This window comes from Manis javanica, chromosome 11 (genome assembly GCF_040802235.1).
Source record: "Manis javanica isolate MJ-LG chromosome 11, MJ_LKY, whole genome shotgun sequence".
NCBI lineage: Eukaryota > Metazoa > Chordata > Mammalia > Pholidota > Manidae > Manis > Manis javanica.
In genome coordinates this window covers 32,648,001-32,665,135 of record NC_133166.1, presented here as the reverse complement: position 1 = coordinate 32,665,135, position 17,135 = coordinate 32,648,001, and the positions used below count along the sequence as shown (strand labels likewise).

The 17,135-nt window shown below is 33.7% G+C and overlaps 1 protein-coding gene across 4 annotated transcripts in view; it reads right to left on the bottom strand.

The window, feature by feature from the left end:
* The window catches only part of USP47 (ubiquitin specific peptidase 47), a 115,228-nt gene that overhangs the window by 36,221 nt on the left and 61,872 nt on the right, over positions 1-17,135 (bottom strand). For all 4 annotated transcript variants that reach the window (XM_037026374.2, XM_037026375.2, XM_037026377.2 and 1 more), the window contains 3 exons: positions 8,299-8,394; positions 8,071-8,223; positions 5,702-5,869 (listed from right to left, as the gene is read on the bottom strand). In XM_037026374.2, coding sequence (XP_036882269.2) covers positions 5,702-5,869; positions 8,071-8,223; positions 8,299-8,394 — 417 coding nt within the window. The remainder of the gene's footprint in view (positions 1-5,701; positions 5,870-8,070; positions 8,224-8,298; positions 8,395-17,135) is intronic.

Genomic DNA, 17,135 nt, shown 5'->3' with positions numbered 1-17,135 from the left:
AGGAGAGAATGGCATGATATATTTAATGCAATGAAACAGAAGGGCCTTGAACCAAGAATACTGTATCTAGCACGATTATCATTTAAATATGAAGGAGGGATTAAACAATTCCCAGACAAGCAAAAGTTGAGGGAATTTGCCTCCCACAAACCACCTCTACAGGGTATTTTAGAGGGACTGCTCTAGATGGGAGCACTCTTAAGGCTAAACAGATGTCACCCGAGAAAATAAAAACACAGCAAAGAAAGCAGACCAACCAAATCCTAAATAAAGACAAAAAATAAAATCAACTACCCAAAAAAGCAGTTAAAGGAAACACAAAAGAGCACAGAATAAAACACCCAACATATAAAGAAGGGAGGAGGGGCACTGGGACCGTGCCTTGGAAGCAACACTGGAGAGCCATGTAGAAAGGAATGGACGAATGCATGGGAGGGAGGACTGGAACATAGCAGTAGCGGGAGCTCTGCAGCAGTGCACGGGGTGAGGTACTACAGCAGTGCAGTGGAGGAAGCACTGGGGCAGTGTGATGGAGGGAGTCCAGGAGCAGTGTAGTACAGGGAGCACTGGAGCAGTGCACAGGGTGAAGTACTGCTGCAGTGCATTGTAGGGAGAATCACCAGAAAGTGTCTATAACAGCTCAATAAGCGAATTAAGGTAGGCAGTAAGATCCTAAGGAAGCTAACCTTGAACCTTTGGTAACCACGAATCTAAAGCCTGCAATGGCAATAAGTACATATCTTTCAGTAATCACCCTAAATGTAAATGGACTGAATGAACCAATCAAAAGACACAGAGCAGTATGATGGATAAAAAAGCAAGACCCATCTATATGCTGCTTACAAGAGACCCACCTCAAACCCAAAGACTAAAGTGCACAGACTAAAAGTGAAGGGATGGAAAAAGATATTCCATGCAAACAACAGGGAGAAAAAGCAGGTGCTGCAGTACTAGTATCAGACAAAATAGACTTCAAAACAAACAAAGTCACAAGAGATAAAGAAGGACATTACATAATGATAAAGGGCTCAGTCCAAAAAGAGGATATAACCATTATAAACATATATGCACCCAACACAGGAGCACCAGCATATGTGAAACAAATACTAACAGAACTAAAGGAGGAAATAGAATGCAAAGCATTCATTTTAGGAAACTTCAACACACCACTCACTCCAAAGGACAGATCCACCAGACAGAAAATAAGTAAGGACACAGAGGCACTGAACAACACACTAGAACAGATGGACCTAATAGACATCTATAGAACTCTACATCCAAAAGCAACAGGATACACATTCTTCTCAAGTGCACATGGAACATTTTCAAGAACAGACCACATACTAGGCCACAAAGAGAGTGTCAGTAAATTCAAAAAGATTGAAATTCTACCAACCAACTTTTCAGACCACAAAGGAATAAAAGTAGAACTAAATTGTACAAAGAAAGCAAAAAGGCCTACAAACACACGGAGGCTTAACAACGTGCTCCTAAATAATCAATGGATCAATGACCAAATGAAAATAGAGATCAAGCAATATATGGAAACAAATAACAACAACACAAAGTCCCAACTTCTGTGGGACGCAGCAAAAGGAGTCTTAAGAGGAAAGTATATAGCAATCCAGGCATATTTAAAGAAGGAAGAACAATCTGAAACAAATAGTCTAATGTCACAATTATCAAAATTGGAAAAAGAAGAACAAATGAGGTCTAAAGTCAGCAGAAGGAGGGACATAATAAAGATCAGAAAAGAAAGAAATAAAATTGAGAAGAATAAAACAATAGAAAAAAATCAATGAAACCAAGAGCTGGTTCTTTGAGAAAATAAACAAAATAGATATGCCTCTAGCCAGAATTATTAAGAGAAAACGAGAATCAACACACATCAACAGAATCAGAAACGAGAAAGGAAAATTCACAACGGACCTCTCAGAAATACAAAGAATTATTAGAGACTACTATGAAAACCTATATGCTAACAAGCTAGAAAAAACAGGAGAAATGGACAACTTCCTAGAAAATTACAACCTTCCAAGACTGGCCCAGAAAGAAACAGAAAATCTAAACAGACCAATTACCAGCAATGAAACTGAAGCAGTAATCAAAAAACTACCCAGGAACAAAACCCCCAGGCCAGATGGATTTACCTCGGAATTTTATCAGACATACAGAGAAGATATAATACCCATTCTCCTTAAAGTTTTCCAAAAAATAGAAGAGGAGGGAATACTCCCAAACTCATTCTATGAAGCCAACATCACCCTAATACTAAAAGCAGGCAAAGACCCCACCAAAAAAGAAAACTACAGACCAAAATCCCTGATGAACGTAGATGCAAAAATACTCAACAAAATATTAGCAAACCGAATTAAAAAATACATCAAAAGGATCATACACTATGACCAAGTGGGATTTATCCCAGGGACGCAAGGATGGTACAACATTTGAAAATCCATCAACATCATCCATTACATAAACAAAAAGAAAGACAAAAACCACATGATCATCTCCATAGATGCTGAAAAAGCATTTGACAAAATTCAACATCCATTCATGATAAAAACTCTCAACAAAATGGGTATACAGGGCAAGTACCTCAACATAATAAAGGCCATATATCATAAGCCCAAAGCCAACATCATAGTGAACAGCGAGAAGCTGAAAGCTTTTCCTCTGAGATCGGGAACAAGACAGGGATACCCACTCTCCCCAGTGTTATTCAACATAGTACTGGAGGTCCTAGTCATGGCAATTAGACAAGACAAAGAAATACAACCAATCCAAATTGGTAAAGAAGAAGTCAAACTGTCACTATTTGCAGATGACATGACATTGTACATAAAAATCCCTAAAGACTCAACTCCAAAACTACTAAAACTGATACCAGAATACAGCAAAGTTGCAGGATACAAAATTAACACACAGAAATCTGTGGCTTTCCTATACACTAACAATGAACTAATAGAAAGAGAAATCAGGAAAACAATTCCATTCACAATTACATCAAAAAGAATTAAATACCTAACCAAGGAAGTGAAAGACTTATACCCTGAAAACTGTAAGACACTCTTAAGAGAAATTAAAGAGGACACTAGCAAATGGAAACTCATCCCATGCTCTTGGCTAGGAAGAATTACTATCATCAAAATGGCCAGCCTGCCCAAAGCAATATATAGATTCGATGCAATCCCTATCAAATTACCAACAACATTCTTCAACGAACTGGAACAAATAGTTCAAAAATTCATATGGAAACAACAAAGACCCCGAATAGCCAAAGCAATCCTGAGAAGGAAGAAATAAAGTAGAGGGGATCTCACTCCCCAACTTCAAGCTCTACTCCAAAGCCACAGTAATCAAGACAATTTGGTACTGGCACAAGAACAGAGCCACAGACCAGTGGAACAGAATAGAGACTCCAGACATTAACCCAAACATATATGGTCAATTAATATTCGATAAAGGAGCCATGGACATACAATGGGGAAATGACAGCCTCTTCAACAGATGGTGCTGGCAAAACTGGACAGCTACGAAACTAGATCACTGTCTAACCCCATACACAAAAGTAAACTAGAAATGGATCAAAGACCTGAATGTAAGTCATGAAACCATAAAACTCTTAGAAAAAAACATAGTCAAAAATCTCTTGGACATAAGCATGAGCAACTTCTTCATGAACATATCTCCCTGGGCAAGGAAAACAAAAGCAAAAATGAATAAGTGGGAGTACATCAAGCTGAAACGCTTCTGTACAGCAAAGGACACCATCAATAGAACAGTTTACCCTACGGTATGGGAGAATATATTCATAAATGACATCTGATAAAGGCTTGACATCTAAAATATATAAAGAGCTCATGCACCTCAACAAACAAAAAGTAAATAATCCAATTAAAAAATGGGTAGAGGAGCTGAGCAGACAGTTCTCCAAAGAAATTCAGATGGCTAACATCGCATCACTATTTACAATAGCCAAGAAATGGAAGCAACCTAAGTGTTCATCAGTACATGAATGCATAAAGAAGATGTGGTACATATACACGATGGAGTATTATTCGGCCATGAGAAGAAAACAAATTCTACCATTTGCAACAACATGGACAGAGCTAGAGGGTATTATGCTCAGTGAAATAAGACAAGCAGAGAAAGACAAATACCAAATGATTTCACTCATATGTGGAGTATAAGAACAAAGAAAAACTGAAGGAACAAAACAGCAGCAGAATCACAGAACCCAAGAATGGACTAACAGTTACCAAAGGAAAAGAGACTGGAGAGAATGCGAGGGAAGGGAGGGAACAAGGCGGGGAAGAAGAAAGGGGGTATTACGATTAGCATGTATAATGTGGTGGGGGGAATGGGGAGGGCTGTGCAACACAGAGAAGACAAGTAGTGATTCTATAACATCTTACTACGCTGATGGACACTGACTGTAATGGGGTGTGTGTGGGGGGACTTGGTGAAGGGGGGAGCCTAGTAAACATAATGTTCTTCATGTAATTGTAGATTAATGATAACAAAATAACAACAACAAGAAAAAAACCTAGAGCCAACACCACACTTAATGGTGCCAAACTGCACACTTTCCTCCTGAGACTGGGAACAAGGCAAGATGTCCTCTTATCACTCCTATTCAACACTATGGGAAGTTCTACCTAGTGTATTAAGATGGAAAAAAAAATAGATAAAATTGTCTAGGTAGGAAAACAGGTAAGGGGGCTGGATTTGGCTCCTGAGCCACAGTTTTCCAACCCTTGCTTGAATGCAATGTTGAACTTAGTATAAACTAAGTTATAATGTACTCATTACATTATTGATTATATAGCAAGTCATGATCATCTGCCTGCCTGAAAGAAGATAATTTTAAAAGATATAGGGTAGTGATGTGGGTGGTAAAAATAATGGTCTTCATCTAAAGATAGATTTATGCAAGTGAAACTCCATGAAAAGCTCTATATTATTTAATAAAACTTGAGCTAGTGATCAGTCTTTGCACTAGAGATTATTTATACCATATTCAAGACATATGATCTGTAATTCTCCCTCTAGATAAAGCAGATTATATGAATATGAAAGAAAAAGTTTGATGTAATCTTGAAGATCACTGACACTGTGACAAGAAAGATGACATCTTAGAAATTACCAAGTCTTATACCCTTCAAATTATAATCCATGGAACTTTATTATTTTTTGAAGTGTCTTAAGGGCTGTCATGGGGGAGGGGAGAAGGACTGAGGGTTTTGTTTTTCTCTTACCTCAAAAGATCAGTTCTATTATTAATTTTTTCGGAAAGGGTTCCATAGCCAGAATTTGTTTAGCCAACAGATCCAGTCTAATACTTGCATTTTACTATATAAGAAAACTTTGATATGATGTACGACTTACAGGCTTGTAGCAACTTTCAAGGCAGAAATAGTTTCCTGACTATTAGGCAACCTTTCCATACCACAACACAGCTTGCTTACATAGGTACAGTTCAGCCTCCCAGAAGTTAATGCTCCCACCTATAGGTTGCCTTTCCTAGTTTAAGTATAGTCATATATATGCATAAAGAATAGTATCTTAGATAAAGTCTTTCAAAAATTGAACTTCTTTTAAAGAGAACTTTATCGGTCACAACAGCTATAGAATTACATGGCAGCTGAGAGACCACTTTATTCTCTGTTAACTAAAATCCACAAACTATAAAACGTACCTTTTCAAGTCCAGATTTTGAAATCTTCTCAGTTCCACTGTTACTTTCAAGGCAGATCCCTTCATCAACACCATCATCATTGGAGAAATCATTGCTCATTTGATCACTGTGACAACTGCCTTCATTTTCTGCTCCACTGTCAGTGCAACTTTCAGTCTGAGGAGATTTCTTAATAAAAAATAATTATCTTACAATTATAAGCTAAATAAAAGGTAAAATATATACTCAGTAAAACTTTTTACCTATATGCTAACTTTTTCACATAATTTAAGATATTGTTAATAAAAATACTTAAAGTAAATCTATTCTCTCTTAAAAAGTGAGACCTTAAATAAAATTAAACAGAAGTATATTTTAAAAGCATTTCTATTAACTTCCTTAAAATTCTAATTTAACATATTAGTGATTCAGAATTCTATTAAACCCCATTAATGTATAGTTGCAAAGTAAAAATATAAAATCAACATTTTTCACCAAAACATGTAAAAGCAGAGAATTTAGTGCTAAAAATGAGCTTTTGTTTTCAAATCCCAAAAGAATATCATCTCTTTTCTTGAACAATAAGTTCAATTTGGTTTATCACTATGTTATGGTATTATAGAAATTAACGTAACACAAGACATTGTATTTATCCTTAGGAATTTTATACTCTTCTGTACAGGAGGTGGAAATGCAACAACAAAAAATCATACTTTTCCATGTTATGATATAAAATCTTTCATTATAATTTAATTTGAAGACATCTACCTCTTAGGAATCCCCAATTCTTTCCCCTTTTCCTTTAGTGTAGTATTATATACATACCTAAAAATGTTTTATTTAAATAGTTAGAGAATTCTTCTGTAAGACGTAGGCTCTTGATATGTAAAGGCACTGCACAGAAAGTTCTTGAATTAACCAAGCAATATACAATGAGCACCACCTTTTGGCCGAGAACTTTGTTGTAGGGACTACATTTAACATACAGTCTTCATCCCTCAAGTAAGTCTAGTTCAAGGAAAAATGGAGGTGAAAACCAACTTCAGATCTCTACCCTATATACAAAGAGATCATTTCTGAAACTCCTTTAAGCTGAAACATCTCTTCTCCCAAGAAGTGTACTTAGAACTTCAGAAACCTTTAAGTTCTGGAAGATTTCCTTGGAAAAGATATCCCTTTACGAGAAATACATTAGGAATATACAGAAGACTAATCTCATACTGATCTCTGTGTGGTAATTCTATAAAGATTTTGTCCCCTTTGAGTTTGATATGCTTTGAGTAGATTTCCTAGCTTAAACACAATACTTGAGATATTACTTTAAATTAAATCTTTCAAAATGTTATCTGGTCATAGTTACCTTTCAGTGAATATCTACTTTATTGTAAGGTACTCTCTTCTATAAAAGCTATAAAAAGCAGTTATTATCCTCATTTTATAGACATGGAAAGAGAGGCTCTCCCATCACACAATACCTCTTAGTACTCAAGAGCACTAAATAAAACTTGCTGAATGTTTTAAATTATTTTTAAGCTTCTGAGAAAAGGCATTTTTATAATTAGTGATCAGTTCCTATCAGAAAAATGCTTCATGGCAGTTTTGAGACTAAAAATGATTTACCACACTGTAATAACTATATTAAGTAATTATAAATATTCCACATAATGAATCAAGACAGTTTCTAAAAAAAAGAGACTGGGGCATTATGAATGCTGTACTGGATAAGGACAGAGGAACCAGGAAATCCAGGGAGGTCAGTAAGTGGAAGAAATTGATGAGCATTATCTACGTCCTTCAAAGTTCCATTCTCAAACTATTTAAATAGTTTTAATTTTAAAAAACTTATTAAAAAAGGAAAACACAAAATGCTTTTAATTTCTAACTTTCCAACCTAGACAATTTAAAAGTTGGCAAACTTTAATGAGAATAACCCAGAAACCTTAATCCTTAAAAAAGACACTGAAACAAATACAAGAAATTAAGGCCATACTACCATGTATGCCTGTTCATTCACTCATATGTATTTGTTCTGTGTTGCCTATGTACCAGAAAAACAAGTATAGTCTACCTCTAGACTGGTTTCAATAACTAAGAAAAACATCACTCAAAGAAATAATTTGAATTTGATATCCTTTGTGTTTTCAAATAACATCATCATAAGTTATTCTGGTCAAACAAGATACGTGAAATACAATTTATGTTGGACAATAAAAGCTTATACAAAGCTATTTCTTTTTATAGAATTGGCCTTAGAAAATAAGAAAAAGCTTCTATCAAGAAGACAGTTTAAACATCAGTGTTCAGATACCCCAAATAGTAGCTCTTTTAAACACATGACAGACCAAAATGGATTAATGAAAAAAATAACAAGAAAAAAATTAATGTTTTACCTCATCTTCAACATCAATAAATGTACTCATATCTAGCTCCTCAGGAAATGTCATCCGATCATTCAATTTAATCCGGTGCATGGTTGTATAATCAAAATCGAATCTTTTTAATTGTAAGGTCAGCAGATAAGGGAAATGCAAAAACCGAAGACCCTAAAAAGAAGGGACCTATTGAATACTTGAATATTATCTCAGATAATTAAGTGTTAATTTCTACATGGCATCTACCTTTCGTGCATCACACTTCTTTTTACAACGTTCACAAAAATACTGATTTGGGCCATCCAGGATCTCTGGCTGAATAAATGCATGTAATGCTTCTTCCTAGTTAGAAAAAATAATTGTTTTATAATTACTTAAAAATATTATAATGTTAATGACAAAGCTGTGAATATACAAATACTATTACCAAAATACTTATAAGTAGAATGGCTAGAAAGTTAGTAACTCAAAGTGCAAAAAGGAAAAAAATAACAATAGTAAAATAGTATTATCATAAAAACTGAGTAAGAAAAAAAAAAGACCTCATTTTGCATGAGCAGTATTTCCTAGTACTTCTTAGTATTGCCTTTCCTAGTATTGCACATTAGAGTTAGTCAATTCTACCTAATTTGTACTGACTTTACATTTTGACATTTGACTAAATTATCTAACAAAAATCCTGTCTTTAGATTAAAAACCAATTCCATACTTCTTAGAAAAGCAGTTACATGTATCATTTCAATCTTCTTGTAAAAGGAGACATTTTTAATCATATAGAATATAACACAGCACTCTGAAGAATCCACATTACCCATACATTAAAAAATCTAATAATCATCCTTAATTGATATATTTACATCAGTCAGTAATCCACCACTGTATTAGTTGTAAGGTCTGAAAAACACTGTGCAACTTTCTCACTGTTTGTCAGATATCACTCCATTTGAAAATGTATGAGAGCTCCTGGATTGTTCACCTAGTGGAACCATTTAGTTCTCTTTACAGCCTTAAGATAGAAGCAAGAAACTTAGTATGAATAGTGTTGAAGAATCAGTGGGCATAAAGTTATTAATTTTTATTTTAATTTTTAATCACTGATTTTTCACAAAAAAATAAATTTTAGTTAATACAGAATGTAAGCTTATATTGCATAATCTCAACTTTGATTTGATGTCATCTCTTTTCTTCACACAGTCTAAGCAGAGCTACCGGCAATATTTATTAAACAGAAAGCAAAAGAAATGGAATTATTAAAACAACATTTTCAACTGTTTTTCTTTTATCTGTCATAGAACAAGCTGTTACTCAAAAATTAAATAAAGAAGCCTGATATGGCAAAATGGACTTAGTTGTAAAATAGCTGGCAAAGCTTCTAAAACTACTACCCATATATTGTTTGATATAGCTCATTTTGGAATAAGATAAAAAATATGAAGAGATATTCAAAATGCTTCTAACCTCATCTATTTCATATTTTCTTCTCTCAGATACGATACGATGAAGCACCAAGGGGTGGATGGAACCAAATAGCTGGGGGTTTTTTTCCATGTGACTAAGTACTTTACAGGAGGTCACAGGAAAGGACACATTTAGAAAATGAATTTTTTCTCAAGCATCTTTTAAGCATGAAAAGGGCAAATCTTGTAAAAACATAAGAGAAAAGGATGAAATTTTCCTGAGTTTGATAACTGTTGTTTATGTAAGAATATTTTTAGTTCTTAAAAGTCACTTTGAAGTATTAAGAGGAAAAGCATGATGTGTAAGTCTTTCAAATGTTCAGAAAAATACATAACGATGTGCGGATGGGACAATGATGAAGGTAGATTAAAAACCAATTCTATACTTAAGAGAAATCACATCTACACCTTAACATAGACTTATGGAATGTGCTGAGCTTTCCAAATGGAAACTGAACTTGAAAAACATTCAGTATCTAAAAAATAATCAGAGCAGATGGGCAGTGAGAAAATTACGTAACTCAAATTTTACTTTACTGAACTGTTTGTATAGGTCTCTGGCTTATATAATTCATAGCTAGAGTTGTTTTAACTCAGAAAACAGTGTAAAGAACAGAAAGTTCCCATAAACTCTTAACTCAAACTCAGCAACTTCTAACATTTTGCTACCTTTATCCTAATAGTGCTTTTCTCTCCACCCAGTAAGAATTGAATCCAGAATCACAGATTGCACCTGGCTGTCTCTTCAAATTCATTTTCTCTGGAACAGTTCTAAAGCCTTTCTTTCATGACGTTACTGTTTTTTGAAGAGGTGTCATTTTATAAAATGTCTGTAATTTGGGTTTGTCTGATGTTCCTTATGATTAGGTTTAGGTTACATATTCCTTACTAGACTACTAAAGTAATAATGTACTGTCCTTCTAAAGCTATCAGTCACAGGCCATGATGTCCCTAACCTCCTTATTAGGAATATAAATTTTAATCACCTGGTCAAGGAGTTATCCAATTTCTCCACTATAATCCTTCCCCCCCACCCCCTTACAGCTAATTAACAATCTGTAAGGAGACACTTGAGAGCCATGCAAAAATCCTGAGCCTTCACAGACTTTCCACCCTTAACTGAGTGAGCATCCACTAATAGATTTTTGCTTGAACCAAATTTTAACATTTGTTTTATGAGCCAACCTTAAACTTTTTCTTTTAATAGGCAATTTAAGCCCAGTCATGTTTGGTATGATGTTTTGTTTCATTGAGTCACTACATTTAATTACTATACTAAGTAAAATCTGCTGTGTTACTTTATGTGATATTCTTTGCTATTTTTAAACTTTTATTTTGGTATTTAAGAAGGTTAATAATTTTGTTCTATAGTATTTATACTTTTGCTAGTGCCCTTAATCCTAATTTTCTTCCTTTTCCTTCTTCAAGCTTTTAGTGTCTGGCCTGCCAGTTTTAAATGTCATCTTTTGTCTCCTACCTATTCAACAGTCTATGATCATATTCTATTTTCCCTTATTCTCCCCTTTCTCCTTTTTTTTCAGAGTGACATTCTTTGTACTTTGTCTAACATTTCATGCTATTTTTCTACCCATGTCCCCAATCTTGTTTTATTTAGTTCATAATTTTACAATATATTAAACTCCCACAGTCCTTTTGCTGAAGTGACCTCTTGGTTGGATGGAGCTCATCCTCTAAAAAACTCGGGTAGGGCTCATGAATACAATATTCAATACATTCTTCCAAGTTCAAAAATTGATTTTCGAATACCACAATTGAAGGAAAACCTAGCTGGAATCAAATCCTTGGCCTGTACTTTCTTTCCTTGAAATTACTATTCTGTTGCTGTGAATTGCATGTTGTTCTCTTCAAAAATATGACAACAGCCGAATTTATCCTTAGATAGTTTGCTAAAATGTCTTGAAGCTGGTTGTTCCAGGTCAATTTTTTTAAGTACATGATAGGGCCTTCAAAAAGTAGGTATTTATTTCCCCTTTCCCAGAAAGTTTTCCTGGATTACAGTTTGTAATTTTGTTCCACTGTGCTGTGTTTATTCTTCACAGACCCCAATTATGTTGAACCTTCTTTGTTGGTCTTCCTTTACATTTCCTCTCAGGTCTTTTTCCTTCTGTGTCTCATTTTCATTCAATTTCTTCATAGGTATTTATTCCATTCTGCTCTCTTTTAAGCATTTTATAATTTACTTTTCATTTCTAACATAATTTTGTCATCATCTTCAATTTCTTTCCCAAGTTTAATCAACTTACATTGCATTTATTTTTTTATCCATTTCTCTTCTTAAATTGCTGGACACCAGGTTTTGTTTTGTTGAGAATATGTAGTTTAGAGTACTGTGTTATAATATTTTACTTTCTGGTTATTTTCTTTTTCTAGGAGGTGGGGCAGTGGGAAGGTTCATCAGGGGAAGTGCTTTAATACATATTTTCTGTTTTCTTCTAACAGTGGTACTGTGTAAGTTGTATTTTTCACCTTAGTCACTTTGTGGACAGAATTCTTTAGTCTGAAGAGTACCTTCTTTTGTCAACTTAGTCAAGTGCAGTTTCTTCAATGGATAATGGGAGAGAAACTGGTAATTTCTTTCATTTTACAGGACCCTTAATTTTTCTTTCTTTTTTTTTTCTCTTCCCTATGACTCAGAGGCATTACACTTTATTTATCTTTATCTTTATTTATAATTATAAATAGGCCTTTCTTATGTATTTCCTCCTTCAGAAACAAAATCCCTCTAAGGCTGCTGCTTCTAATTCTGCTCGTTCTAAAACTACTTTCCTGTAGCTGGTGCTATACCCTATCAGGTCCCATTCTGTGTTCACTGTTTGGCACACACTGCTGTACTTTCTCTTTGAAGGTGTCTTTGTTTTATTTAAATCCTTCAATCCCCTCTCCTCTGCTTCATAGAGTCTCTAAAGCTTCCCAATCCATACTCCATAGCTGCAGAAGCTCTATTGGAACTTGGTGATTATTTTGATAATCACAGGTAATTTGAAGTTCATGGCCTTCTGACTCCTAGTTTATACAGCAGGTATGGATTAGTTGCATTTCATTTGTGTTCCTTTTAGTCTATGTTTTTTTTGGAGGATGTATGGAAATATGCAGATTCAGCTAGCCACCATTATCATTCAGACTCAGCCATCAGTTAAGCTGTATTAATTTTCTACAGCTCTTTTATTCACTTTTTACCAAGCTGTCACCAGGATAATTATAAATACAATTAATCATTTATAAAAATGAGCTTCAATTCATCCATTTATTCAATAAATGAATTATGTAAATTATGGGCTAATGTAAATATATATATTTATTTTCATTTAATGTAATGCATCAGATAACTAAAGATCATGCCACACTCTATTTTACATATCAAAAAAGTTAAGGATCATAAAAACAGAAAATACTGTAAACATTCTACCATTATTAATACAAAGTATACTACTTACCTTGAACTGTCCTCTTAAGGATGTCAAATTATTTGTGACATTGATATAATCCAACTATCTTCTTTAGATTTTCCACATTAGCTTTGGGATGACTACGACTATTTTTCATAATTCCAGAGTGATGATAATTTTATTTTCTAGACTTTACTTCTCACATATTATAAAAATATAACTGTATATTTTTTTAAACTGTAACTTTCAGGGCTCAGAGTAGAACATAAAGTTCTTATATCCTTAGTTCTCCAAATAAAAAAAGAGTGGTTATCACAATTTTATAGTTAATGAAGAAAACCTAGGAACAGTACAATCAAAAGATAGAACCAAAGAATGGCACTGCTTACAAATCCTCTCATTTCTTTTATCCTTAACCTATATATAAAATTCTTTATTATTCAATGTCTATTTTGAGTGGAGAAATGGATGCCAAAATATGTTATTTTATTTTGGAGACTGGACAAATGAAGTTGAGTCAGAACCACCAATGACAACAATTTCCTAACTGATTTTGATGTACTTAGCAATTCTGCACTATTGCTATATAGTGACATATCTTCCCACAGATATACTCAACTGTCTTTCCCAGGATATATACCTTAAGCTTTATTTTGTTTTGATTTTTAAGTAGGAAAAGAGCCCTAGATACTTTTACCTAAGCCATCCACTTTTTCTAATTCTAATTTTTGAGACATTTGTAGATTCACATACAATTACAAGAAAAAATATAAAGCCCCTTGTACACTTTGCCCTGTTTCCCCTAATGTTTTGCAAAATTATAGTATAATAAATAATACAACCAGGATATTGACATTGATACAATCCAGTTATCTTATTCAGATTTTTCCAATTTTAAAGTACTTGTCTATGTGTGGGTATTAAGTTCTACACAATTTTATCATCTATATACCTTCATGTTTAAATCACCACAGTCAAGAGAATGCGAACAGTTCCTACAGCATAAGGATCCATCCTGTTGCTCTTGAATAGTAACCACCTACCCATTCTTCCCCAACCCTACCAAATCTAAAGCTCTGGCAATGATTAGTCTGTCCTCAACTTCTAAAATATTGTCATATATCAAAAATGTCATATAAATGGAATTACATCATATATAACCTTTTGGGCTAGGCTTTTTTCACTGAGCATAATTCCCTGAAAATTCAGATTCTTGTATGTATCAATAGTTTGTTCCTTTTTATTGCTGAGTAGTATTCTATGGTTTGTATAAAGCACCATTTGCCAAACCATTCATTTGTTTAAGGACCTCTGGCCTGATTCCAGTTTGAGGATATTAAAAATAAAGATGCTATGAACATTCACATATAGGTTTTGATATAAGCAACAGTTTACAAAGATTTCATTTCTCTGGGATAAATAACTCAGAGTACAATTGCTGGAGGTTCAGGATAACTGTATGTCTCAGTTTCATAAGAAACTGCCTGTGACATTTTACATTCCCAAGAATGGATGAGTGATTTTCTCCATATTGTTGCCAGCCTTTTTTTGTGCTACTGGTATTTTTTATTTTAGCCATTCTGTAGGTAGAGAGTGATGTCTTCATTGTGACTTGGGTTTGTATTTCCCTAGTGATGTGGAACATTTTTTTCTTGCATTTATCTGATATGTGGATATCCTCTTCAATGAAATGTTATGTCTTTTACCAACTGTCTACAGACTGCATGTTTTTTTTATTGTATTTTGAGACTTTATATATTCTAGACATTAGTCCTTTGTCAGATATGTTGTTTGCAAATATGTCCTCCCTGTCTGTAGCTTTTCTTATCTTCTTCACATAGGCTTCCAAATAGTGTTTTTATTTTTTTAAATTTTGATGAGATCCAATTCATCCCTTTGGGGGTTGTACTTTTGGTATCAAATCCTAGATCTGGAAATTTTTTTTCCCTATGGACTTTTACTATAAGTTTATACTTTACATTTTATGTTTAAGTCTATTGTCCATCTTGAGTTAATTTTTGTACAAGGTATGAGGTTAAGTAGAGGTTCACTTTTGTGGATATGGATGCCCAATTGTTCCACCACCATTTGTTGAAAAGACCATCCTTCCTCTATTGAGTCACTTTTGTGCCTCTCAAAAATTAGTTTGGCATATTTGTGTGGATCTATTATTTCTGGGTTTTCTATTCTGTCTGGCTATTTGTCCACCAATACCACAGTCTTAATTACTGTGCTACACAGTAAGTCTTGAAATCAGGCAGACTTTTTTCTCCCACTTTTTCTTCTCCAAAATTCTTTTAACAATTCTAGCTATTTTAGTTCCTACATGAACTTTAGAAAAAGCTTCTGTGTATCACTTTAAAATCTTGCCAGATTCTGAGAGAAAATGTATTAAAACTATATATAATCTTGGGAAGAACTGACATGTTTACTATATTGAACCTTCCAATCAATGAACATGGTATACCTCTCCACACTTATTTAGGTACTCTTCTCACAATTTGCAGATTCCAACATATAGATCTAGTAATTATTTTGTTGCATTTACACCTAAAGCTTTTTTTCTCACATTTGTAAGTAGTATTTTATTTTGAATTTCACTTTCCACATATTCTTTGCTAGTATTCTGCAAAACAATTCATTTTTGTATATGTACCTGATATCCTGTTATCTTGATAAACTCACTAGTTCTAGTATTTTTGTGGGGATTTTTTTTGTAGATGCCTTGGGATTTTCTACATAAAAATCATGTTATCCTAAAAGGGCTGGGGGATATTTTTGTTTTTCTTTTAATTGGTATGGTTTTTATTTCCTCTTCTTTTCTTACTGTGTGGCTAAAACTTCTGATACTGTATTAAGTAAGACTGGTGAGAGCAGACATCCTTGCGTACGCAAGCTTGACATTGTAAGGGGAAAGCATTCAGTCTCTCACCATGAAGTATTATATTAGTTGTAGGTTTTTTGAATACGTTCTTTGTCAATTTGATAAAATTACCTTCTATTCCTACTTTTTTGAGTTTTCATCATGAGTGGATACTGAATTTTGACAAATGCTTTTTCTGAGTCAACTGATATAATCATGTGAATGTTCTTCTTTTGCAAATTAATATGGCAGTTTACACTGATTGATTTTTAATACTGGCCAGCTTTCCTAAAATGAACTCTACTTGGTCATGGCATATAACTCTTTTTATATATTATTTATTTATATCTGCTAATATTTTGGTAAGGATTTCCCCATCTATTTGCACTAATGATATGGCTTCCTCACAGGTTTTCTTCTCTTTTAACTATGTTTGGTTTAGCATCAGAATAAGAAAAACAAGCTTTGTAGAATAAATTGGGAAAGATTTCCCTCAATTTCTACCTTTTGGAAGAGATTATGTCTCACTGGTTTTTGTTCTTCTAAAATGTTTGGTATACTTCTCCAGTGAAACCACCCCAATTTAGAGATTTCCTTTCTGAGGGATTTTTAATTATGAATTTAATACCTTAACAGTTATAGGGTTATTCAAATTATTTAATTCATACTGAATGAGTTGTAGTTTGTACTTTTTAAGGTATTGGTTCATTTCATCCAAATAATCAAAAATGTATGTGTGCAGAGTTGTTTCACTGTAGTGCCTTACTCTCCTTTTGAATATGTAAGATCTGTAGTGGTATTCTTTTCATTTCTAATATTGGAAATTTTTGCCTTTTTTGTTTTACCTGCCAGTCCTGCTATAGGTTTGTCAACTGTATTGATCTTTTCAAAGAATTAGCTGTTATATTGATTTTCTCTATTTTTCTGTTTTCAATTTCACTGATTTCTGCTTTCTTCTTTATTATGACCTTTGTTCTGCTTGCTATGAATTTCTTTAGCTTTTCTTTTTCCAGGATAGGTGGAGCTTAGATTATTGACTCAAAACTTCCTCTTTCCACTAATGTAAACATTTTACTGAAGGTGAGCATTTAATACTCTAAGATTCCTCTCAGTATTGCTTAAGATGTGCCTCACAATTTTTCATATATTTTCATTTTCATTCAGTTCAAATTTATTTTATTTCCATTGAGACTTCCTCATTGATTCAGGGATTATTAGAAGTGTGTTGTTTATTTTTCAAACATTTGGCAATTTTCTGGTTTCCTTTTGTTACTGATTTCTAATTTGATTCCATTGTATTTGGGAAGAACACTCTAATTTTAATTCTTTTAAAATTTGTTGACATTTGTTTTGTGG